At 32.6% G+C, this 27,734-nt stretch overlaps 1 protein-coding gene across 6 annotated transcripts in view; it reads left to right on the top strand.

Moving 5' to 3' along the window:
- NBEA (neurobeachin) overlaps window positions 1–27,734 on the top strand; it is a 672,120-nt gene that overhangs the window by 211,740 nt on the left and 432,646 nt on the right. For all 6 annotated transcript variants that reach the window (XM_070380422.1, XM_070380424.1, XM_070380423.1 and 3 more), the window contains 7 exons: window positions 1,417–1,634; window positions 4,008–4,161; window positions 13,187–13,367; window positions 15,635–15,765; window positions 19,574–19,681; window positions 23,649–23,817; window positions 25,253–25,348. In XM_070380422.1, the coding sequence (XP_070236523.1) occupies window positions 1,417–1,634; window positions 4,008–4,161; window positions 13,187–13,367; window positions 15,635–15,765; window positions 19,574–19,681; window positions 23,649–23,817; window positions 25,253–25,348 (1,057 nt within the window). The remainder of the gene's footprint in view (window positions 1–1,416; window positions 1,635–4,007; window positions 4,162–13,186; window positions 13,368–15,634; window positions 15,766–19,573; window positions 19,682–23,648; window positions 23,818–25,252; window positions 25,349–27,734) is intronic.

Below are 27,734 nucleotides of genomic sequence, written 5' to 3'. Positions count from 1 at the left end.
AAAGGGAAAAGGGAACTGTTATTTATCAAGTGCTTACTATGTTCCGGGCTTCCCTTGTGGCTCAGCAGGTTAGCCTGCAATGCGGGAGACCTGGTTTGAATCCTGGGTTGGGAAGATCCCCTGGAGAAGGGAAAGGCTACCCACTCTAGTATTCTGGCCTGGAGAATCCCGCGGACTACAGTCCATGGAGTCACAGAGTCGTCGGACACTACTGAGCGACTTTCACTTCACTACTGTGTTCCAGGCACTGTGCCATATGTTTTCAGATTTAATCCTCACGGCAGCCCTGTAAGGCAGACAACATGGCTGAGAAAATTTGCAATTAGCAGTGAGAGTTTTCCTTATAGCCACATGTATGGGGATTTGTATGAGAAAATTAAAGACTCTCAGGCTTGGTAGTGAGGAAATGTTGGTGCTGCAGTTGTGCCTCACCATACTAAAGCTAGAAACAGATGATGTTTTCTGATATGAATTTTAATTGTTAAGCTTTGAGTATATACTTGCCACTAAATAATACCTTATGTTTAAGAGTTGAAGAAATTTTTACCCTTAGTGACTTGGTTTTTGTTGCTGTTGCCTGGGTTTTCCATTCACCTTTTAATATCAAAGAATAATTTAGCGTGTGTCCATTAGCATTATGTTAGAAAGAGTACACTGTACCTCACCTCACTAGTGTCTTTGTATTCAAATAAGAATCTTTGAAAATATATTCTGTATGTGGAAAAGGTATTTTTATTTTCTGTTAAATACTGCTGTTTTGTATTTTTGTGGCAGTTGTGCTACCGTGATAATTAGCAGAGGAATGAAAATGCTAAATTAAGCCCAAGTTTAAAATAAAGGAAACCATGGTACATTGTTTACTGAGCTTAATAATACTAGGTTTGCCTGGTTTTCATTCTGAGTTCACAGACCTTTGTCTGGTTTTCTAAATTATAAAAGACATTTGTTTTTCTCAGTTGAAATATTGTAAGTGAAATTCACTTTGAAGTTAACTTGAATCTGTTCAAGTAATATTTCTTTTAATCTTGTATTTCTGATTATAATTAGTTGATGATATATATCCAGTATTTTTCACTTTGAGTATTTGCTCACTTTCATAAAGAAGGAATGTGGTCTAATGTAAAGGCTCAAAAAGGGCAAAAGAGGACCTGGTTTTCAGTGTGAACTTTGATGTTAAACTTAAGTATTGGATTGCCTTGTCTAGTTTCTGAAACAGAATAAAAATAATAATAGTATCCTTTTCTTGTCAGAAAATCTCCTGTGCAAGCAATTACCAGGTGAATGATAAGAGCAGATATACTAATCTATTAAAGTCATATGCAAAAGCTTTGCTCACTTAACCATACTTAACTGTTTTCATTTTGAAATCAGACATTTCTTTTGCACGATACAAAAGTCCATCTTTTCCATCTCTAGGCTGTTCAGGGTCGGTCTATCACACAACAGGACAGAGATCTCCGAGTTGATTTAGGATTTCGAGGAATGCCAATGACGGAGGAACAGCGGCGCCAGTTCAGCCCAGGGCCACGCACTACAATGTTTCGTATTCCTGAGTTTAAATGGTCTCCAATGCACCAGCGACTGCTCACCGATTTGCTATTTGCATTAGAAACAGATGTACATGTTTGGAGGAGGTAGAAATGTTTCTTTTCTATAAATAAGACTACTTTTAGTGGAAAAAAAAATGACTATTTTAGATTAGTGAAATTACCTGATTATTAAGTAAATTATATCATTAAAAAAATCTCACAAATGTATTCAAAAGAACACTGGAGTTTCTGTAGAAACATAAATATTTTCATAAGAGTTATGACTATGGGGTGGTTCACATTAAAAACTAATCAAGAATTTAGGCTTAAATTGATTAAAAAGCAAAACTTTGACATCTGCCATCTCCTATTCTATATACAAAAGAGAATGAAACAAAAAAAGGTTCAATACTGGTTCAGATAAATTTCTACATTTTTATCTTTCGATGTTAAAATTAATGTCATATACTACATTTATTCTTGGTAATAAGATTTAACACATAGTGCTAAAATTTTAAAATCACTTATGACATCATTTTTAGAGCTTGTACTGTTTAAGTGGTAAGTGGACATCATTTCAGATATAATCATTGAAAGAAAATAACATAAAAAAGTTCAATTGTTTTATGTTTTTCAGTTTAAATAAATTGAATAAATTTCAAAAAAGAAAACAAAGCCTACATGAATGTTAAAATTACCTTGCCTCACTTCCAGTTTTATTTTGTAATAGCACATATGCAACAGATTAATCAGTTTTGAAATGTCATATGTTCATGCAGATAAATTAGGAAGCAAATGGCTGTACATAGCAATACCCTACCGTCAGCGATTCAAAAAATCAGTGGCACAATATTCTTAACACGCAAATAACTTCCTTTGCTTTTCTTGGTTATCCTTCGAAGATTCAAGGTGGTTGCTTCAGCTCCCAGAATCAATTCAACCTAGGAAACTTCCCTCAACTAGAAGGCAGGACTCTTCTGCTGCGGCTCTCACCCCATTCTTCCTTCCTGTTCTTCCTTGTGTCTTTTTTCCTCCTCCTCTCTCTCCTTTTTCTTCTCCTCCACTTCCTCCTATTCTGTTCTTCTACTTTTTCTAAGCGTATCCCCTCATGAAATTCCGTATTGATATCTCATATGTCAGCTGGATCATATGTTTTCTCTAAGTCAATTACCAGAAGACAGGAATGGAATTATAATGATTGGCCTCCACAAACACAGTAGCTGTGTTTTTAGCTGCTCACAAACACAGTAGCTGTGGTGAAACCAATCTTTCCTGTACCTGATGTAGCTCAGCAATAGAACAAAATCTACATCACATTAGCAGGGAAAAAGAAATAACTTTACAGAAGAAATCAGCCTCTGCCATAGACAGTTTTTAGTTCTGATTTTATTTGGTTAATTTGTCCGTAGTCTACTTACGTGATAGAAACAATGGTCTTTCCATTGCTAATGTTACATGGTAAGATACCCGGGGGGATGGTAAATAAGGAGACTGGAATACCGTGAAATACGTTACTATTAACATGAGTATCAATGTGTGGAGAGACATTGTATAATTTACTACCTGTTATATTTTAGTAGCTGCTGAGTGAGTGATACTCAACTTTCCTTCTCTTAACATTATGTGTATCTTTCAGTGCTTTATTTCATGAACTCTCATAAAATTCCCCAGACATAATTTTGTGTAATTTAACAAAATTTTTAAAAAGTTTAAATGATAGATAGCACTTTAGTTTTTAGGACATGGGAAATCATTCTGAAATCTAAGATATTATAGATGATGTTTTGCAATTCAGAAAAGGTTAGAATCATTGACTTAAATTTGATCATGGAGTAAAATTTTTTCTGTTAGAGAATAGTTCATATTCTTGATCTACAATCAAACTGAAGCAGTGCATGTATTTTTCTGGGAATCAGTATTATATGTTTTGTATGGCAAAGCTGCACTGCTGACTTTTGAGGTCTTTTCCATTTTTTATTCAGTAAGTACTTGAATTTTTACTGACTCATTTATGCTACCCTGTCATGTAACTTCTGTGACTAACAGTATATGTTTTCAATATGTCTGGTCAAAGCTGGAGCTGCGGTCTGGTGATACAACAATTTGTCAGCTAACTATCCACTTCCTCTGCTTTTCAATACCAAACAACTAGCTTTTGGCAAAAATAAATGTTTCAGCCAAATTCATTGACCTAGTCATGTGTCTTTGAGTCGAATTAGGACACTGTAGTGTTTTAAGCAGAAATAAAATAATAAGTTAATATGCTTGGACTCACAAAAAATCCATGATGAGATGAATGCTGGTTTTGGTAATATGACATCTAAATTGTTGTAAATTATTTTCTTTTCTAGTAACTCCATTTTAAATTTGCCTAGCTCTTATTTTTCACTTTAAAAATGACATTAAAAATAAGTTGTAAACTTTTTATTCTTAAACCAAAGAAATGTTTGTTTGTGTTTTGTTTTTCTGCTATTTTAGCCATTCCACAAAGTCTGTGATGGATTTTGTCAATAGCAATGAAAATATTATTTTTGTACATAACACAATTCACCTCATTTCCCAAATGGTAGACAACATCATCATTGCTTGTGGAGGAATTCTACCTTTGCTCTCTGCTGCTACATCACCAACTGTAAGTACTTTGACTCCATCTAGTGGTTATGTTTTATAATTACATTATCAGAGCATGTCAGTGGCGTTCTGTACTATAAACATGGATTTTAACAAGACTTGTTCACCTGAGAAGTTTTTAACCATATAATTTGAAATTACATACATTTTTATTCTCACTTCTTTTAATTGTCAGTGTTGGGTTTCAGCTGTGTGTATTTATAAAAATATTTATCTGATAATTTTGATGAATGTAACTTAGAGCTATAACCATAAATGGTTTAACTTTATTTTCTCTATATTGTTTATCTTTTCAAATCTACATTAAAATAAACTGTTAAAATTCTTGTTATGTAAATCTTAAATTTTGGAATACAAGTACGTATTTATTATATAACAGAGTCATGAATCTAAAATAGGAAAAAGACATCTTTAGATATTCAGTCTTATATGATTAGCTTAAAATATTATTTTTAAGCTATTTATAGTAGTTTTATATTTCTATTCTTTGAGATTTAATCTTGAAGCCAGTAATTTGCTTCAAAAAGAGAATCAGATGAATTCTTAGAGTGTTTCTTACTTAAAATTTAGGTACCTCAAATAGAAAAACTATAAATGTCATAACATTTTCTGTACTTGAAAAATTTGGTAATTCTTAAAAATCTCAAAGAACTTTATGTTAGTCATATGACATCTTTTAGAATTTTTATCTGACATGATTTTGTGGTTCAGCATTTATTTTTTAAAAATATAGACTTTCTCTTTGTAAGACATCAGAATCTATTAACATAAATTGAAAGATATTCAATGTTATTTATATGTCATTTAACATATAATAGATAAACAATTAAGTGTTTTAGTTATCATTTAAAAATATATCTCTGATTCATATAATGAAAAACAAGCTCCATAGCTAATTGATCAGATGGGCGAGAATATGCTTCTCATGTTAATAACTGTGTTCTTGCTGCCATATTGGAAACTCATCCATAAGCCCAAAATAGATCACTTTTCCAGAGAGAAACTTGCCATTTTATTAGGATGTCTTTTACTTGTTGAGGCAGTGTTTCCAAACTGATGTCTGGTTTTATTTCATCATTAACAAGCTTTTTCTACATGACTTTTTCTCACTCTCCCTTTGTCATTATCCCTGAAGCAGCACTGAAACTTAAATATTAGCAGCAAAAGAGTGTATACATCCTCAGCACACTTCTGCCTCACACATATATTTCTCTTTCATCCATGAATTTATTCAAGAGTCTCCAAAGGCAAGAAGGCTAGTTCAGGAGGGAGTGCAACAGAACAGGTCCTAATTAGGGCCTTCATGAAATTAGCAGCTGACCAAGGAAACAGAATCAGGAAGAAAAACAGCTGATGGTGTGGGAAGGGTGCAGATATCCTGTAACATACCATCCCTTCTCTTTCATCTCTGATTTCCTCTCGTAACTTATACCAAATTCTGGTAAATTGAGAGTTGCATGTGATGTTAAGAATACATTCTAATATTGAGACAGGAAGAGGTTTTTGCCTCTTCTATCCATTGAAGATTGACTTAATGTTTCATCCTGGGATTTTTCTACATCATATACTTTTTTTATGTTTATGTATTATCATTGTTATCAGGAAATTTTAAAAAGTTATATTGAAATTTACTTTAAAGTATAATACTGTTTTAAAATCTGTAGAACAGAAGCGATCTTTATATAAAATTAGCAGTAGATAAGAAAAGTTTTATAAATTTGAAATATGAGTTTTCTAAACTAGAAGATCTCCATCAAGATAGAGAAAATAATAAAGTATTAATAAACATTATGAATTAAATAATATACTACCAAAATTTGCTCATTTTTTGTTTTATAATGAATGTATAATAAAGACACTGATATTTTGACTTCCAAAATTATTACCTATGCAGTTATAACTACCATAGTTCAGAAGTTAAAACTACAGTACTTATTTCTTTAGACTGTTTTCAATAGACTTTGGAATTCATTCAATTGTAGAAACTTTTCTTCATTGTCTCTGTCTCTGTATTTCTGCTATTTTGGCTGATTAACTGATTGCACCTGTACCTGCTTCTACAGCACAGTTAACTTTATATTCTTTGAATGAATTGCTTCCTTAAAAGAAATATCAAGAACCTTTTATCCCACTTCCTACTGGGAGAAAACATGGTTGGTGCCAATTTTGAGTAATGTTTTCTGTTCCTTGATTGCCTAATTCTCTTGCTAAAAATTTTAATGTAATAGTGGGAAAAAGTGAGCAAGGAGGACGTTGAATAAAGGAAGAAATTAAAACTAAAGACATGGAGCTTTTTAACTTAGATTTTTAAAGAAACTTTTATTGGAGTGTAGTTGATTTACAATATTGTGTTAACTTTCTTTAAATTAGATTTAAAATATTAATATAAAAAGCTGAAAGAGAATTCTGGATGGAATAAGTCAAAAAGGAAACATTGTCAATATGCATATTACCAAAGGGGGAAGCGTTGTCATGGATACCCTAGAATTTCAATCCTAGATATATGAAGAGAGATAGAGACATTTGAAACTAATGTTTGAATGATCTGTAATATTGTTTAGGTTTGTGGAGTTTTTAAAAATACTCATGTATTATATACAGATATGTATCTAAGGAATAAGTATGAGTAATATTGGTATGCAGTGGTTGATAAATGATCATATAATAAATATTTTTGGTTTTGGGGGCTATGCAGTATCTGTCTGACTACTTAAATCTGCTGTTTGCAAAAGCAGACATATTTCATAACACAGAGGAGTAAATGTGAATGTATTTTAATAAAACTTTATTTATATTTGATTTCTGGGTCCTAGGTTGCTGACCACTGACTTATGGCACCATTTTGACCTAAAATACAAATACCATAGTATAATGTTTCAGTGTAAAGCATTAAATTAAAAATTCATTAAAATTTAGTAGTTAGAGTGTAAGATAAATCCAGGTTTCCTATTAAATAAGAGCTTGCATTTGACTTAATGAGCATTTATCAAAGTTAATTTCAACAAATTCACTGAATATTGTGGTCATTATGTTTTATTAGAAGATATGTAACTTTTTCACATGCACCCAACTAAATTTTTTAGCATTTGACACATCTAATGTTGAAATTGTATGCAATCTGGAATGGGTAAGTAGAATGCTAAGTATTCTTTATAAATCGCTGTTAAAAGCTCAACCCAGGAAGATACCTTTTCTATTTCTCAGTATAAGTGTGTATCTCAAATAATTTACTCCTTTTCATCAAAAACAAGCTTGTTTTCCAATAATCAATAAGATTCAGACACGATTTTCTTTCCGGTTAGGATGTAACTGAAGGCATTTGCATTCCAGCATAAGATAAATCTGTATTTTAACCTGGCTTCTACCACTTACTAGATATGATGTCAGCCTTAATTTCTTCATTTTAACAGTGCTAATTTTACTTACCCCACAGGAACTTGTGACACTTAAGTTAGGTAATGTCACTAGATGGAGAAGGCTCTTCCTGAATGTTTCCCTCTTTTACTTCCTTTTGGAGCTTTTTATTCAGAATTGTATCATGATAGAATGATCTTCCCATTTACAAAACAAGCCTGTCAAATGTAGAATTCTGAAGTTTAAAATAGGATATTTGAGCCATGTTACTTATTATGGGTGATCCACTTTGATGGCAAAAAGTAAAATGGTGTAATCTTTTCGTCTGCTGTCTCCATGGCACTGGTATAGAGGTGGTCTATTTTTTGCCCTGGGACCTTATGTGAATACCATAACTCATACTAAGGATAGCATTTGTGTATTGCTGTAGTAGTGTCATCACATGAAAAAATTTCAGCTGCTTAATCTTACTTCTAGAGAAATACTTCAGTGGAAACTTTAAGGAAAAAAAGAGTATAGATACACATAATTTTGTTATACTGACACCTTGAACTTGAAGAATATTGGAGTTTCAGTTTTATCTAGATTATGTAAAATGTTATGTAGCATAGAAAATAAGTTACATAGAAAATAAATTACAAAAATAGTTGCAAGTCTTCAAATTAGAACAATAATTGAACTTAAATAGTCAGCTAAAGAAATTTAAAACTCTTAGTGTGTAGCTTGACTAGTCTGGTTTTGGGAAGGAGCATTATTTTTGTTCAGGCTTCCCAGGTGGCTCTAGTGGCAAAGAACCTGCCATCCAATGCAGGAGACATAAGAGACGCAGGTTCAATCCCTGAGTTGGGAAGATCCACTGGAGGAAGAAATGGCAACCCACTCCAGTATTCTTTCCTAGAGTTCATCCCAAGGACAGAGGAGCCTGGCTGGGCTACAGTCCATAGGGTTGCAAAGAGTTGGACACAACTGAAGCAACTTAGCCTGCATTATTTTGTTAACTGTTCTTGAGATTTTGAAGTTAATGTTACTATTACTAGTCAGTTGAATCCTCTCACTTATTTTCTACACTTTGTTCCAAGTTGGTCATGAATGGAAAGCAAGGAATTGGAGGGAAAAAAAGAAGATAAACAAAGAGCATAAATCAGCTACAAATTGCATAATCACTTCAGGGTTGTGGTCAACCATTTTGGTCAATCATACTGAATGTTTAGAATTTTATTCAGTTTCATTCTCTGTTACAGAAAAATAATAAAGATTGATATTTCTGCCTTTCCTAATAGTTTTATAATCATAAGAATGAAGAGCAACCATTTCTGGCAAAAAATAAAGATAAGGACTTAGTTTTAGTTTTTTACTTTTTCTTACCATTATTAAAAAATGTAGCTAATAAATTTGGAAAAACCACTAACAATTTTTTTGTTTTGTTTTATTTATCTCATAACACTTACTATACTTCAGTATTCTCAGAATGCTTTTAAATGTTCTCCTGTACTCAGACGGCAAAGAATCCACTTGCAGTGCAAGAGACCTGGGTCCATCCCAGAGTCAGGAAGATTCCCTGGAGAAAGGATTAGCTACCCATTCCAGTATTCTTGCCTGGAGAATCCCATGGACAGAGTAGCCAGGTTGGCTACAGTCCATGTGATCGCAAAGAGTTGGAATTGACTGAGTGACTAAGCACAGAACAGCACCCACTCTTTGAAAATAGTGTTTAGAAATTTATGCCTACATATGATGGCAAAAATCAAAGATTAAGAACAGTTGTTGACTTTATCATGAAACTTAATTCTATCCAGTTTTTTATAATATCCTGAGTATAATTCTTAGTAATACTCTGAAACTTGGTACAAAGTCTCTGTGATTATCTTAGTTCACATGCAGTCTTGTTTAGTGTATCTAAGTTCTTTTCTAGCAAAGGAGAGTGGTTTTTAAGTTAGAATCACTCAAATATTTTAGTATCTTACTAATTCCTGGAGATTTTGTTTTATAAGAAGGGCTCCAAATATTTTAGGAAACAAAATAGCATGATTCCTTAATGAAAATTTTAGAAGGTATTGGTATAGTTAATTTTTCTAAGTCTTTTCTGCTTAAACTGATAGTAAGTTAGGGCTTTTACAGAGACATTATGTCAGTTTGCTTATTGAAATGTTTCCTTGGTCATTTTTTAGGAAAAGATATTTATTTTGTAAAATAGAATTTTCATATTTATAATATATGAACTTTATTTACATATTATTATTTGGGAAGTTACTCTAATGGAAAAAATAAATAGAAGTCTATTTGATATTTAATCTTAATCATACATAATTTATAAAATGAATATTTCTTCTGAGTATTTTTGCTTTTAATAAAATAATCAAATATATTTTTTAATATATTATTTTGTGTTTCAATTTTGCATTGTATTTTCATTTAATTTTAACGATTTTCTTTTCTTGTATTTTTTTGGTCTGTTGTCTGTTTTGTCTAATGCATGTCCAGGGTTCTAAGGTTAGTATTACTTTAGTAATTTTTCAGGTTTTCAGTTTTAAATTTTATTTTTGCTTATTTATGAAATTTTTCACTTGGTTATATTTTGAGTTTCCATACCATCTTTAACATTAGGCACATTTTTGGTATATTTGAAAGATTCAACAGAGGGTTATTTTCTCAATGCACTGATGAATTACTATGTTATTATTCACACTAATCTTTAGACTAAACTGTCATAATATAATGAAAACAATAATATTTCAGTCATATGTACCATCAGATTTTAACTGGTGCCACTGAAAGAAAATTGGATAGAATATATATTAAGATTTAATAATAATCATATGTGGATATTCTTTATTTTTAGACCTATATTATGATGTTTATATAACATTTCATCATATTTATAAATTGCTTTTAATTAGAATTAATGGGAACTTCCTTTATGGTTATTAGTTGTGTTAAGAATACTTATTTTAAAATTTTATTTTGTTTGGTCAAAAATAGCAGTTTGGCAAATTTCATGGATGATTAATAATGCTTTTATAATTTCTCTACATAATTTATTAATTTAAAATTGAATATTTTGATGTTTACACTTTATAGACTCTAAAAGACTTCAAAATAAAATCATTAATTAATAAAATAAGTTAGATTTCCCATAATTTTCCTAGTTCAAAATGATGAATTTGAGAATCCATGTATGCTATGCTATGCTATGCTAAGTCACGTCAGTCATGTCCAACTCCGTGCGACCCCATAGACGGCAGCCCACCAGGCTCCCCCGTCCCTGGGATTCTCCAGGCAAGAACACTGGAGTGGGTTGCCATTTCCTTCTCCAGTGCATGAAAGTGAAAAGTGAAAGCGAAGTCGCTCAGTCGTGTCCGACTCTTAGCGACCCCATGGATTGCAGCCTAACAGGCTCCTCGGTCCATGGGATTTTCCAAGCAAGAGTACTGGAGTGGGGTGCCATTGCCTTCTCCGGAATCCATGTATAGATATTCTAAAATTCTAATATTTTGAAAGTTTTCAGAATGCTAATAGGCCGAAGCAATGGCCAGATCTTCCATTCCATTGTAAAACACTTATGTTGATAACAGATTTTAAAAGGAAGTTTTATATAAAATTTCATTTTTTGCCTTTATTGTATTATGATAACAGATTTTTAATTCTTGCTATGAAATGATGCTGTATATTAGTGAAGTGCTGGCAAATAATACATCTTTATTTTTAAAAACATCCTAGTAATGAAATTAATCATTTCTTTAGGCCATAGAAGCTGAATTGGCATAATGTTATAAACGAACAGTTGAAAAAAAATTGTCTATTTCCAAGCTCCTCTTAAAGGGAATGTTTTAACAATATTTTGATGTTAAATGGAAGGGATAAAGGTTGTTCTTTTTTATAACCCATTTATAATTGTTTAGTTATATAAATGGGAGAAGGCAATGGCAACCCACTCCAGTACTCTTGCCTGGCAAATCCCATGGACGGAGGAGCCTGGTAGGCTATACAGTCCATGGGGTTGATAGGCGTCAGACACGCCTGAGCGACTTCACTTTCACTGTTCACTTTCATACATTGGAGAAGGAAATGGCAGCCCACTCCAGTGTTCTTGCCTGGAGAATTCCAGGGACGGGGGAGCCTGGTGGGCTGCCGTCTATGGGATCACACAGAGTCGGACACAACTGAAGTGAATTAGTGGCAGAAGTTATATAAGTGCTTACTCTAGTCAGCTATCATTTTTCTTACCCATGTTTTAAACAAGAAGTGTTGAAGATGTTGTTTTTTAATATGTTTCCTGCTGATATTTCCCTGTTAATGTGAGTGGGTGTATGTCTGTGTAGAATGATGGGTGTGAATAGTGTCAAATGGAGCATTAAATAGGAGCAGATACCTATAATACATGCTTACTTTGTAGTTGAATTTATCATTTGGTGAAAAAGTAAAGTTAATCAGTATGGCTAGCTTGCCCGTTTTCAGATGATTTAAACAGTAGTATTTTTTATTTATAAAGTATTTCTTACTTTTCTCTGTTTTTGAGGCACTGAGAAAATGAGGCCTAGTGATAATGAACCAGGAGAAGGCAATGGCACCCCACTCCAGTACTCTTGCCTGGAAAATCCCATGCATGTAGAAGCCTGGTAGGCTGCAGTCCATGGGGTCGCTAAAAGTCGGACACGACTGAGTAGCTTCACTTTCACTTTTCACTTTCATGCATTGGGGAAGGAAATGGCAACCCACTCCAGTGTTCTTGCCTGGAGAATCCCAGGGACAGCGGAGCCTGGTGGGCTGCCATCTCTGGGGTCGCACAGAGTCGGACATGACTAAAGTGACTTAGCAGCAGCAGCATCATAATGAACCAAAATAATTAAAATCTTACACAACATACAATAAAAAATAAAAGAAGAAATATTGCTATTGCTTGTAAGATGCAAAGTTATATATCTTACAAAACAGAATACTTTGTACCATTTCCTTCCAAAGCAGAAAATTATATTTTAGCATAGACAGTATTTTAGTGAAAGTACAGCTTTGCCAGTCTAAAATGCTACTAATTCTTCTCATTGCCAGTGTCACTGATTAATAGTGGTAGAGGAATTCATGATCTTGAGTATTTTTACCCTAGATTTTTGTTACTCATACAAGGTACCTAGTGGTTTCATACTCATTTATTCTGAAATGGATAAGAAATTATTATGTATTCTAATTGGACCATTGACAGTTGTCTCCCTTTGATATCAAATGAAAGTGCCATATATCTTTCATATTATCATACATTCATAGGAAAGAAAAATTAGCATATTTTTACAAATAAGAATGAGGATTTTAGGAAAGAAAAAAGAGTTGCATGTCTTTGTTAACAAACTTAGAACAAAACTAGTATAAATATTTACATTGATTATTTCTAAGTGTCTTTATGAAATGATCTTAAGTTTGGAATGTAGTGTTTAAAGTAATGATATTTAAATCTAACATTGATTTTAAAAATAAATTTTTTATTTATTTGAAGTTAATTCATAGCTAAGCTAGTAAACTTGATAATCACCTCTTACACTACATGGAATTACTTTATGATTTATAGCTTATTTTGTTTACAAAATATACTAAATATACTAAACTACTGTTAAGCTGCTGTATGTATGTGCATGTATTATATTTCCAAATTTTAAACAAGATTTATATCTACTTTTTTAAAGACGGAATTGGAAAATATTGAAGTGACACAAGGCATGTCAGCTGAAACAGCAGTAACTTTCCTCAGCCGATTGATGGCTATGGTTGATGTACTTGTATTTGCCAGTTCTCTAAATTTTAGTGAGATTGAAGCTGAAAAAAACATGTCTTCTGGAGGTTTAATGCGACAGTGCCTAAGGCTAGGTAAGTCTGTTAAAAATAATGGTGCATGTTAAATAATTACCTACAGATCATTTTTTTATATTCTGTGATACATAAAGTATCCGTGATACAATTTGATTATGTAATGTAGAATTACTAAATTAAAAAAAAATAATATCACATTGGAGATTTCATGGAATAAATCTTTAATGGATTCTAATTTGAAGCTGAAGTTCCAACACTTTGGCCACCTGATGCGAAGAGCTGACTCATTGAAAAAGACCATGATGCTGGGAAAGATTGAAGACAAAAGGATAAGGGGGTGGCAGAGGATTGAGATGGTTAGATAGTATCCTGACTTAATGGACTGTGAATTTGACCACACTGGGAGAGAGTGAAGGATAGGAAAGTCTGGTGTGCTACAGTCCGTGGGGTTGCAGAGTCAGACACAACTTAGCGAATGAACAACAATGAAATTTGAAATAAAGTCAATGTTGAATATATTTTGAGCTCTTTCAAAATCAGTAGGACAATAGCATTTTTTATTGAAGTGATTTTAATGTAAATCCATTTATGAATTCTTTTTTTTTTTTTCTGTAAATGAATACACAGGCTGGTTATCTTGGGCCCACAAATACATCAGAAAACCAATAGCGTAGCTTTATAAACAATGCTAAAGGATAAAATTGACTATGCCAGTCTCACTGTTTTTTGGAATGAACATTTAATACTAGTAGATATTACTATAGCTATGATTTTTTTGTTGCTATCTTGTGTTACAAATAAAATTTAGCCCTGAAAACTCTTGGTAAATTTGACCAATTCCTTAGGCAGTATTCATTCTTACATCTTTTACCTTTTATAAAGGCAAAATTTAATTTTACTGTTTAGTCTTTACAGGGGACCAGACAACTACTGTTTTTAGACAAAAATGGCTACTGTTTTCATACTTGCCTTAGAGTGTGAACAGGGAGGATATGAGAAAGTCAGGCATTTGATAGGATGTTCTTACATGTATTCTTTTCACCCATTATTTTTAAAGTTATGTAAAAATCTTCATATGTATAGTTTCAGGGTACAAGTTTCTGATCCAAGAAAGGAATAAGAACTTGATTTAAGAATGGTGGAATAAATCTACTTTTTACTGCTATTTTGTATTTCTTGTGACGAATCATTTCATATCCTATTAGGGAAAGATTGACCATATGGATAACTTCAGCCAAGAGGTGTAGGATTATTTACTGTGGGCCATATGGACATTTCCACTGGTATTTAATAATAGCTGACAGATTGAGCTTTGTGAGAAAGAGAAATATTTTTTAATGCCTGAATATCTTAAAAACAGCATTTATTTGGTTATTGAGAACTTTTATTTCTGAATATATTCCTAAGTTTTACTGCTGATTTCATTTTTAAAATGATAATTTTTAGCAGATTTGGTTTTTATCATTCACAGGGAATTTTTATGTGAGTAATAATGAGGTAAACAATTATGTGTCAATATATATTGTTTACTCTTCTAAGCACTTTGCATATATCGATCCAGCTAATCCTCAGGGTAGTCCTCTAAGGAAGTCATTTTGTTTATACTCATTTTACACATGAGGAGACTGAGGCATAGGTAGTTGAAGCAGCTAGCCCAAGATCACATAGCTCATAAGTGGCAAAGCCAGATTTCAAGTTTATGTGGACTGATTCCAAAATCTATACTATTTATTACTATGCTTTGCTGCTTCTTATAATAATTAAGTAAATAGAAAGCGAGTATGTAATTATTGAATGTGCTGCTTGATGAAGGTGACTTTTCCACCATGAAAACAAGTTGATATTGGCACTTGTCAGACTTGGCTGTATGGAGTACCTCATTATTATTGCCTAAAATGGGGAGCCGTGCTCTGTATAGTCACTAAGATGGTCAAATTATGGGCAGATAATTATTATTTTTAAAAATCATCAAATATGAGTATGTTTTTAATCAATTTTAATTCATACATTTAAGAATTTTGAAGGATGGAAGGTGATAGAATAGGAAGGATATATTGGGAGCCTCAAATATTCTAGTAGTGTTGTATTTCTTGAGTTGGTTGATAGTTTATGGTAATTTGTTTTCACTTTTTTAATTACATGAATATTTTTGTGTGCTTTTCATTACTGTATTTTCTAATTAAAAATATTTATTGATCTGGTTGATTTTAAGAACCATAGTGGGATGGTGAAAGTTGAAAGAAAAAATAGAACCAAACAACTTTTAAAAACAGTATCAGAGTCAACAATTTATATTAATAATATGCTTTCATTTTTTAAAATAGTTTGCTGTGTTGCTGTGAGAAACTGTTTAGAATGTCGACAGAGACAGAGAGACAGAGGGAACAAATCTTCCCATGGAAGCAGTAAACCTCAAGAAGCTCCCCAAGGTGTGACTGCCACAGCAGCTTCCAAGGTAATTAAACATTTTCTAAGTTAAATGTAATTTACTTTTTTTTTAAGTTTGTGAGCACAAAGTGACAAGGAATCTCCAGTGCTGGCTTCTCTTCTTTCAAATTGTTAGGCTTCCCTGGTGGCTCAGACACTAAAGAACTGGCCTGCAATGCACAGACCTGAATTCAGTCTCTGAATCGGGAAGATCCCTTGGAGAAGGGAATGGCTATCCACTCCAGTATTCTTGTCTGGAGAATTCCATGGACAGAGGAGCCTGATGGGCTCCAGTCCATTGAGTCACAAAGAGTCAGACACAACTGAGCAACTAACACTTTCATTTTTCAAAGGAAGATTCTAGTAATTTCTAATTCATAGGATTCTTATAAAGATTATATCAGTTCATAGCACTGAAAAGTTCTTAACTATTACTAGCTTCAGTAGTTAAATTTTCACCGAGTTCAGTGTATGAATAATGCACTTTTTAAATGGTTATGCTTTGGGGGATAGAATTCCCATGGCATTCAACAAAAATTATTGAATGCCCATGAAATGAATATGTGGTATGCAGTATTTCAAAATGCAGCAGTGATTGTCATTCTAAATTAGCTCTATTTAACATATGTTTTTTGGAGAAGGAAATGGCAAACCACTCCAGTGTTCTTGCCTGGAGAATCCCAGGGACGGGGAGCCTTCTGGGCTGCCGTCTCTGGGGTCGCACAGAGTCGGACACGACTGAAGCAACTTAGCAGCAGCAGCAGCGGCAGCAGCAACATGTGTTTGTATTTGATTTGACCATTTGCATCACTTCCAAAGTTTCAGTAATGATTTTTAGGTCCTGTATGTTTGTTGCTTACTTCAGCTACAGCTTGGAATCTCTTACCCTTGCTTTTACTATTTTATTTTAGTCACACTGTAGACTTCATTCAGTTCATCAGAAGAATTTTTTTAACCTTTTAACTTTTACATAGCTTTGTTTTTCTTCAGGTTCCCATCCTTATTTTTCACCCCAGTAAATATGTTCCACTTTTGGTGTTACCTTAAGTTCAACTTTGAGTAAAATGTTTTCTAATACCTTCACTGCCAACTCAGTCTAGAGGAGGTTCCTTTGTTTGATACTTCTGTAAAACCTAGTATGTCTCTTACCACTCACGGTACTTGTAATTAGATGTTTGACACTGACTAGTGAAGGTTCAATAAGTGAAGGTATGAAGAGTTTAATTTATTAAAAAAAATTCTGTCGCTTCAAACTTTTGCAGTTTTCAGTCAAAACAACCACACATTTAGTGTATCTGTATTATAGCCTCTTTCTTTTTCACTACTGTTAGAGACACATTCCTAGAATAATTAAACCATATATTTTACTGGTGACAAGTCTCCACAAAGCCTCCATTGCTTAGAAAATTAAATGCAAACACATTAGCAGTGTTGCTTCTACTTATTTGTGTAGGCACAGGAGACTGTACGTTACTTGAGTGTGTTTGTATCTTTTACATCTTTTCAATTGCAGATTGTGTATAGCATTGTGAATACTTTATAAAAGAGCACAAACTCTAGAATCAAACAGTTTGGAGTTTGTATCTTGCCTCTACCATTTACTGGTTTTGTGAAATGAAACAAATTTCATAGTCTCTTGTTCCTCAATTTTCCAGTCTTTAAAGTGGACATATATCTTAATTTGTATGGTGTTTGTATGAATTAAATAAAAAATAGTAATATGTTAAAGTACTTAGTAATTTGAGAAATGAAGTGAGCATTTAATTAATGGTAATTCCTTTCTTCTCTCTAGGAGTTAACCAATCAATATTTATGTCATGAAATAAATAAGTTAGTAGTTTTGAGTGCTTAGATCTTAAAGGTGACCATAGTTAATTCAGTATATAATAGGGAACTTTTCAAGCCTGTCAAACCAAGTATTAGGTTGGTGCAAACGTAATTGTTCAGCAAATCAATGAGCTGCACCAAAAACTGCAACGCCTGCAGCCAGTGTTGGTCAACAGAAAGTGCCCAGTTTTTCTCCACAACAACACCTGACTACACGTTGCACAACCAACACTTCAAATGTTGAATGGATTGAACTTCAGAGTTTTGCCTCAGCTGCCTTATTCACCTGACTTCTCACCTCACTTCTTCAAGCCTCTTAACAGCTTTTTGCAGGGAAAACCGGTTCCACAACCAGCAAGAGGCAGAAAACTTTTCCAAGAGTTCATCGAATCCTGAACACATATTTTTATGCTGCAGGAATAAGCAGAACTTATTTCTTGCTGGCAAAATATGTTGATTGTAATGGTTCCTGTTTTAAATAATAAAGGTGTGTTTGAGCCTAGTTATAATGATTTAAAATTCATGGTCTGAAACCACAATTACTTGTATACCAACCTAATAGTACACTGATGATAGAATATGGACAGAAAAGCTCAATGAGCAGGAAATTCATGGTAATTGAGCTAGTCAGTCCTTTTAGCAAGAACCTTAGCAATGAAAATTAGATTATAAATTATGGATATAGAACTATTAGAGGAAAAGTTGACTTGGTAAGAAAACATATTTCAAAACAGAGAATCAGTGAACCCAGTTTGTGAGAGTTGTTTCCCTATTTTTATGCATTTTTAATGTGGCACTTGAATAAGTGAACCATAGTTAACAATAATTTCAATGTGTTACGAATCTGAGTGGACTTGTATTAGCCACACATTTTCCTTGGGCCTCATTTTTTATGTTTTCTAAAAAGGAGGTATTAAATAAGATTTTCCTACAAAACACATCTCTAATTAGATTATGGACATAGAAGTACTTTGTAAACTATAAAGTAGTATGTAGATTAAAATATATGTAATTTTTTCAGATATATTGTAAATAGTGTATTATTTCTTTAATTATCCTTTGATAAAGATCATTAGCCTATTATTTAAATATTAAAGCCAAGCTCACCTAAGCTTATATAGCTGGTAAGTTTTGGAATTGTAATGGAAGTAAAGTAACTATCAGCCTTTAAATAGTGTATGCTTTTGTGCTGCAAGAGAATCAAATATTTTAATTTAAGAGGGGAATAGTGTAATTGAGGTTTATAGAAAATAGAAGGAGGTCTATTATTAAATAGAGTTACTTTTATATGCAGGAGTTGTATTTGATACTTCACATATATTATCTGATTTAATTCACACAATTCTTATGTTTTGTAAGTGAAAAAGTACTTGACTGAGTTTCAGGGATCTTGACTGTCTTACGAGTTTACTGTGTGACGTGTTACCTAAAATTTGTGGATTTTTGTGTCTTCAGATATAAAAAGGATTTTAGTGGTAAAGATCTTTAATGTCTTCCAGCTTTAATATTAAGGCCATGAGTAAAACATTTTTTGCTTACCTTTTTTGACTTTTTGTGGATCATGGAATGTTTTCACAGATGAAATCTCATATAATAATGTAATATAATAATCTCATATATTATGAAAACATGACGAATAAATGAACCTGATGACTTAAAGAGGCTTGTTAACTAGAGGTAAGGAATGTAAAGCCTAGAAAAAGTTAGTAACAAGTTTGAGGTTGCACAGGAGAGATTTGAGCCCAGAGTAAAAGTTTAGTCTTTTTTTCTGCCACAGTCCTCCAGCCTTTCTTTATCTATAGCGGTAGCTATGCAGATGAAGAACAAGAACACTAGTAAGTGAAACCATGGTAAAAGTAGAAGAGAACAGTCAATAAATATTGTTCAGTGATGAGAGAAGGTAAAGTGTGTGGCCAGTTTAATTACAAAATTGAAGGTATTATTAATAGAAATTAATATAAATTTCTGTATTATACTATTTTTTCACAATTCTCTCTTTCTTTTTTAAGACTCCACTAGAGAATGTTCCAGGTAACCTTTCTCCAATTAAGGATCCCGATAGGCTTCTTCAGGATGTTGATATCAATCGCCTTCGTGCAGTTGTCTTTCGGGATGTGGTGAGTTATGCCTGCTTGATTTCCCAGAGAAAAAAGAAAACTTTTCACTGTAATTTGTATAAAATAATTTAAATTTCATAGGAAACTTGCATTTTAAAACTAAATGTCCTAGTGTCAGGGCTTGTAGGTTTATAATGTGCTTCTGTTTGTAAAATGATTAAGCTTAGCTTTCTCTGAAAGCTTATTCACTTTATTTTTTAATGATGTGAAAATTATAGTTAATTTGTATGTATACTAAGAATGAAGATAACTTCGAAGATTATAACCGATTTTATCTTGAATAACAATTCCTGTCTTTTAGTATTCCTTGCTCCATCTCTAGGTTCTGAATATTTTGTTGTTATCAATGTTCCTTATATTATTGGTAAAAGAGATTAATCCATAAAGATGTTCTTGGGAATTACTTTTGGTGGCAATTACTTTTGAGAGAAGAATCTGCATTTGGAAATAGAGACACCAATGGGAATTTGAGTTAGAAAGGTTGTTTAATAAAGCTTATTGAAAATATAGCTTAAGGATACAATTTCATAGACCCCTCCAATTATATGATCACTTATTCATAGTAAGTAAAAATAAGATTGGCCCTTCCACAAATTGTGTAGAAGCATCCATAGCATTTCACAGCAGACTGAATGTTGGTAGTACTTCTTACTATAGTTGCTATTTATCAGCAATTTTGGATTCTATTTTACTTTTTTTAACTGATGGTTTATGAAACATAGACATTTATATTTTAAATTTGCATTTAATAATAACTTGGATAGAGTACTTTGTACTTGAGAAAGTGGTTAAAATATTTAATACATACTACATGGTAGAAATATATAATAGAAAAATTTACATTCTTTTTAATATATATCAGTTCTTATAAATCACTAAGAAAATTGCAACCATACCAACAGAAAAATAGGCAGTAGATATGAAATATGAAAATAAGGTGATAAACATATGATTTAAAAGTCATTATAACTAGTAGTCAAAGAAATGCAAATTAAAACAAGAGTAAGATATTTTTCGGGGAAGGCAATGGCACTGCACTCCAGTACTCTTGCCTGGAAAATCCCATGGATGGAGGAGCCTGGTAGGCTGCAGTCCATGGGGTCGCTAAGAGTTGGACACGACTAAGCAACTTCACTTTCACTTTTCACTTCCATGCATTGGAGAAGGAAATGGCAACACGCTCCAGTTTCTTGCCTGGATAATCCCAGGGACTGTGGAGCCTGATGGGCTGCCGTCTCTGGGGTCGCACAGAGTCAGACACGACTGAAGCGACTTAGCAGCAGCAAGATATTTTTACCAAAAACTAAAATTTTAAAATAATAGTATCTGTCATTACAAAGGTATACTGAAAGTGTTCTATCATTTATCACTGGTAGGAGTACAAATTGGATAAACTTTATAAATAGCTTTTTACATTGTGCTAAAGCTCTTATAAATTTGATGCCTATGACCCATTGGTTCTACTCATGTGCTTATCACAGCTGTCCTCAGGAAAATTGGCAACGTCATAAATATCCAACGCAGAGCGTAATAAATCACAGTATATTCATTTAGCAAGAAGTTATGTAGCTATTAAAATCATATTTTTGAGGGAAACTTTGTGACATGTAAAACACTCATAATATATTGTAAGGGAAAGAAACACTATACAAAAGTACTTAGACTACACAAATACTGCATTGTTGTGTGTCACGTATACATACATGCACATGTTCACCTTTATTTAAAAAAAGGCACCCAAATGCTGCCAGTTATTATCTCTAGGTAAACACTTTTTATTTTGTACTTTTTAAAATTTTCAAATTTTTTAATAATAAACCTGTATTGCTTTCCTAATTAATAAAAGTAAAGTAGTTTTTAAAATGGGAGATAAAACGCATTAATAGTGTAAAAATCTTGATGTAAGGATCTGCATAATCTGGACATAGAAGAAAATACTTATGAACAGTTAAACCATTCAGAAATGGGAATTATTTATCCTGGAAAAAAAAAAATGTGTTGTGGAAGAATTTTTTTTAAATGATAGATTATTTAAACACGGATCATGTTTTCATCTCCAAGAAACTCACTCAGACCTAACATAGAAGGAATTTATGTTGTGTGACATTGCATTTAAATTGTTAGTAAGTTCTGTATCAGGTTATTATAGTGGATTGTATACTTTTTCTAATATCTATAGATGTTTTGTAACTATTGTATATTGGATAACCCTACAGTGGTTCTTACTAGCTTTCTTCCTGAAGGAAGGGAATTAATGTTCAGGTGTTCCTTCCAAACATCACTGAGGTAACATAACTTGTGTTCATTCAATTTACACTGTGTATCAGACACATATATATTACCCTCAGCTTTCAGTAAAAGGTTAAGAGAAAGCTAAGACTGAAAAACATTAAGATCACACAGCTAGTATGAAGTAGAGTCAGAATCCCAAATTAGGCCTTTGCAGAGCATTCTGTCTCTTTTACCACCATATTTCATAAACTCCAAGGAAGGCTTTTTTTCTTTCAAATAATCTCCAGAATTTGAAAGTATTTTTGAATTGTTATATTTTAAAGTCAGTTGTAGGTATTATAAGATTTCTACTTAACCTTTGAATTGTTTAAGTCACTTTATGTTGCCTTAAGTTCACAAACATATGAGATTTTAAAATTTAGGTATTTAAGGAAAAGGAATGTATTTAAAAGCTGTCTGTTACCCACAGAGTATGAAACACTAAATTCACAATATTTCAGAACAAATGTAATCTATTTTGGTCATTTTCTCCATTACCTATACTAATTCTATTTCAGAGTATTAAGTCATCTTTCTTGTTTGCTTTTTTTTTTCTGACAAATGCACATGAATTTTGAGTCTTGTTCACCTAGTGCTGAAATGAAGTAATAAATGTAAAGTGACTGTTTATAGAGTTAATAGACTTTAATGCATGTTTGTTTTCCTTATTTCTGTTTTATCTCTGGGCCATGGTAATTACTTGCGGTTTTGGTTTGAAGCATCACTTTTACCTAACTTAGAAAAAAGGCTTAATAACCATCTATTAATGATTCCTTAAATATAGTCTAATCTGAAAATAGTTTTAGAGGTCATTTAACATTTTTATCCCTCTAGGATAATTACCTAGGCTTTTTCGATAGAGCTTTCAAGGTTATATGCAGTTCTGCTTCAAAGAAATAAATAAATATTATCTCTTTATCCTAATATGGTCAGCCTTTTTCAGATCTTTTACCACATCACTGCTATCCTCTGGAATAACTTCATTTTGTCATTGAGCTTTTGAAATTTGGACCCTCAAATATTGGCTCCCAATCCTGCACTGGAAAAATGAGGTTATTTTTCCAGTACAGAATAGTGGGGCTGTTATTTATTTTTATCTGTTCATGTGTCAAACATTGCATTAGCTTTTTCTGAAGCTGCCATATTGAACTTGTATAAAATCCATGCTTTATGCTCCCTGATTTTTATATCTCTCTTATTTTACTCATATTTCCTGCTCAGGTAGTGATATGTTAGAATTGTATCTGTAGTCCAATAGTAACTTTATTCTGTTATTATTTTTCAGCTATAGTATTTGAAACTCTAGATGTTTTTAGCCAGACATTAAATTATTCTTTTCAAACTTGTGCTATCTGCATATCTTATAAATATGCATTCTCTGATGTTATAGAAGTAATAGATACTAGTGAAGAGGATAAATAATAAATTTTGTGGCATATTCAGCAAATTTTTAACATTCTCATTTTTTAAATTATATTTCAACCTATAAATCAGATGATATGTTTCTGGAGTTGGTTTTTTTTTTTTAATATATACTTAGATAATACTAACAGTATATACTTAGCAAGTTTTAGCAAAAGTTAAATGTCGTATGTTTTCCTCCATAAAGAAAATAAAACAGGAATAGTTTCTTATACTCTGAGAACTTATACTTAAAATTTTTTGAGTGTCAAAACTACCTTTTCATTTTATGCAGGATGATAGCAAGCAGGCACAGTTCTTAGCTCTAGCTGTTGTTTACTTCATTTCGGTTCTGATGGTTTCCAAGTATCGTGACATTTTAGAACCCCAGCGAGAGACTGCAAGAACTGGAAGCCAACCAGGTAGAAACATCAGACAAGAAATAAATTCACCAACAAGTACAGGTACTTAATATTTGTCTAATTATTTGAATTTTCATCATCATTTATTTCCTTTTTATTTAATTTTTACATCTAGATTTAAACTGGTTCTATTCATAATCATCTCAAGTATTTATAAGTAGGCAGTATATAAATGCCAATTTAATCTTGTTTAATTACACAAAAATGTAGAATGATATTGGCTATATTCTCATTTTATCAAGGTTTTGGGTTTAGTTTTTCTGTTTATTAGCATAAAACATTTATGCTACTACTTAATATACAAATAACTCATATATTTTAAATGTATTATTTTTAACCTTTATAAACATATGAAAGTAGGAGGTCCTTATAGAGTAGTTCAAAACCAACAGTAAGCCAAACTAGAAATCTTTGTAGCCAAGCTCAGTAGCATCTTTCTTTCTTTCCATCTGCCTTTCTTTCTTTCAATATGTGTAGTTAATTCAGTAGCTAAATATTCAGCCAGAGATGTATCATAAACAAACATACATTCTGAATTTTATACCAAAGTTGCATCGACTAAAGTCAGAAATTTCTAGACAGCAGTGAACCGTTTTGGGTCATGTTATCTTTCTCATCTATAGAAGATGCTTATGTTGTAGGAGTTCATGTATTATTAGCTTTGTTTACGCTGCTTGGAAATGATAGATACATTTTTGGCAACTAATATTTTAGTATCACAGGACGCCTTTTGTCTATTGCATTTCCTGCCAGTGTTTACCTCAAGGTTGTTTCTCTATTGTTTGCAGTGTTGCCTTAGCAGCCCAGTGATTATTTCATGTACCACTAGATTAGTTTGTAATGGAAATTATCCTTCCTAAATAAATGCATATGATATATACATTTATTGAATATTTTAAAAAACGAGTAGAAATTAGTGGTCAAATCTCTGCATTTTGTTTTCCATACTCATATCATATCTCATTTACTTTTTGTTTCTGTGTGGAAATACAGATTGTGTTTAATTCCTTATTGTTGCATGCTGTATTTATTTTGAGTATATAAACGTGGTATTTCTTTGTAGTATAATCTTACTTTTAACTTCTTACTTGACAAGTTAAATGTTATCCTAACACTCCAGTTTCTGTGTTTCAACCATTTAAAACACAGAGACTCTATATGTTAATCAACTGTCTCTTCTTTTATAATGCGTTCAGTCATGTATGTATAAAGCAAGCAATATTTTAGTGAAACCTTCCAGTTCTGATTTTCTTGTGTGTTTGTATGTCTCTGTGTTTGTTGCAAATGACTCTACTTAACAAGTATGTTATTTCCTTTCCCTTAACACATAACTTCTTTCCTTCCTCCAGAGACACAGTCTTTATTGCTAGTACTGTTTGCATGTTGCAGTGATATAGAATTGTCTTGGATCTTCAGTGGACCGTGTTGCAGGTTGTTACATGCTGGCTCAAATTTGATTCCATGATTTTCTCCACAGTTGTGGTCATACCATCTATCCCTCATCCAAGTTTGAACCATGGATTCCTTGCCAAGTTAATTCCCGAGCAGAGCTTTGCCCACTCATTTTACAAAGGTAATATTGACCTCATCTCCTGACCTGTTTGGGTATTCTTAAATTTCATCAATTGTTATATAATAACCATTCATTAATGTAGTTGTTTATAGACATCTCAGCATACGGCTCAGGTTTCATGGAGATATAATACGTTGTATTTGTACCTGGCTATTGAGAGCAAAATAGTTTTTATATTTGTATTCCCTTGTATTTCTTTAAGTATCATCTTCAAATTAAGGCTGCCTAATTATATGGATAATAAGATGCACGGTGGTGGCATGCAGAAGAGATCACAGAAAAGTCCCACCATGTTAATGGGACCGAATTAGCTCTAAAATGAAGGCTACTGTAGAATGACAAGTAAAAAGATTTTAAACAAGCCTCAAAAACATCACAGTGATCTATAATTATTTAACTTTCTGTCAGAACAAAATTCCAACTCTTTTCAAAGGAATTCAAAAAATTCTTCAATCAATGCAATTATTCAACATTAAGCATTCAATAAAATTTGTTAAGTGTGCAAAGACAAAAAATGTGATGCATAAGCTGGAAACAAAAAAATCAGTCAACAGAAGCAGATTGAGAAGGGATACATACATATTGCAGAGTTGTCAGATCAGGGCATTCAAACAGCTATTGTTATGTCCATGATGTTTTTCAATCTAAGGGAAAAAATTAACATAATACAGGGAAAAATGAAAGCGTTTTTAAAGAACCAATTGAAAGTTTCAGAGATGAAAAATAAAACAGCCAGAATGATGTCTCTGGTTAAGATTAACATGAGATTATTCTGTGAAGAACAAAGGTGAGCCAAACTCTGCTCCCAACCCCCGACCCAGGATTTTCCTGTGTACACACTCTGCATAATTCCTGGCACAGGGAATATGATGGATTTTATTCTTGTGACTAGGTTATATAGTATATGTTAGCACAGTTGCTTTTAAGAAAAGGCAGTTGTACAGATGGCTCAAGTAACCTAATCACAGGAGCCCTGTAAAGGTTGAGAGTTTTCTCTGGCTTGTTTAGAACAGGCTGTGAGAGCACCTTGGTGTGAAAGGGATATGACATAAAGAAAGTTCTTTGTTGCTGAACAGCAAAGACCTGAGATTGCCTTGTAGAAGCTGAGAGTACCTCCCGGCTAACAGTCAGCAAGAAAGTGGGGGACTTAAGCCTACAAACATCAACAAACTGAATTCTGCCAATAACAGGAGTAATTTTAGAGAAGGTACCTGAGCTCCAGATGATCACCGGTGTCTTCATCCATCAGCTAATGATATGGAAGATCAACTCATAGAACAAATAAAGCAGCAAAGTGTTTAGTATAATTTGAATGCACTGATTTTTTTTATAAATGCAAATTTGAACATAATGATAATATAAAGAAAAAAATTCTTTTCAGATTTTGGTGCTTACAAAAAGTATCTAACTCTGAGTTGTATAAACTAAGAAGGATTAGACTAGATTAGATGGATTGTTGTCTGGAGTTTGTTTTGTGTAGAAGTCTGTTCTAAAAGGTTAACTTCAGTGACTGGAATATGCTCTGGAGTAGTTAAGCAGATTCAGAAGCCTGCATCAGAATATCTGTGCACTGCTTTCTTTATCTAGAAAGGTTTGCTATGAAACAATTTTAGCTGAACTGCACAAAGGTCTTAAGGGTATTTTAAAATTTTGAATTACTTTAAGGCTGATGTGGTGAATTTCCTCTTCTCTTTATTATGTGATAATATGGAAGGTGATCATAAAAGACTATTACTGCATGCTGTCATGCAGTGGTTATTAAGAAGAAAAGTTCTGTTGATGATGTTGGAAATGCAAAGTCAATTCATAGTATTTTTGCAAGATAAGAAAATAGTTTCATTCCAGTTGTAAATATGTAATAGGGCTGGCTTCTTTGTCAGACATATAATATTTGTTAAATGAACTCAGTACTTTCAAGCAGGAGAGATTGCAGCATGTATCAGAATAGATTAAAGGACAAAAATAAAAGTTATAATTTTGGTAGTATGCAGTTTCTACAACATTTTCCATAGTTTAGTAATAATTATTTTAATAATACTATTTAATATTTGACAGTTATTGCCAGTAAAGTATCTCAATCTTTAAGTGATCTTAATTTTACTCATCTTGGAAAGTTATCTCCTATCATTTTATGTATTTGATAGAATGTCTTATATTTTTCATTAAAAGAAGATTCATAATTAAGACATTTATTAAAATGGAATCTTTAATTGAAATATATTTATGCTTGATTATAACTGTATAATATAAATTATTGGAATTGAGTGTTGATGAACATTGAGGATGTATTTTGAAGATACAGTATTTCTAGCTTCGTTTTGGATAAAAGTTGTAAAATAGATACATGTTCTGAGCTCTCGGAATTCTCATTCTGTCAACATACCTC

Source organism: Bos mutus, chromosome 12 (assembly GCF_027580195.1).
Source record: "Bos mutus isolate GX-2022 chromosome 12, NWIPB_WYAK_1.1, whole genome shotgun sequence".
Lineage (NCBI taxonomy): Eukaryota > Metazoa > Chordata > Mammalia > Artiodactyla > Bovidae > Bos > Bos mutus.
Note: the sequence above shows the minus strand (reverse complement) of the source record. Positions and strands in the feature narration are given on the sequence as shown.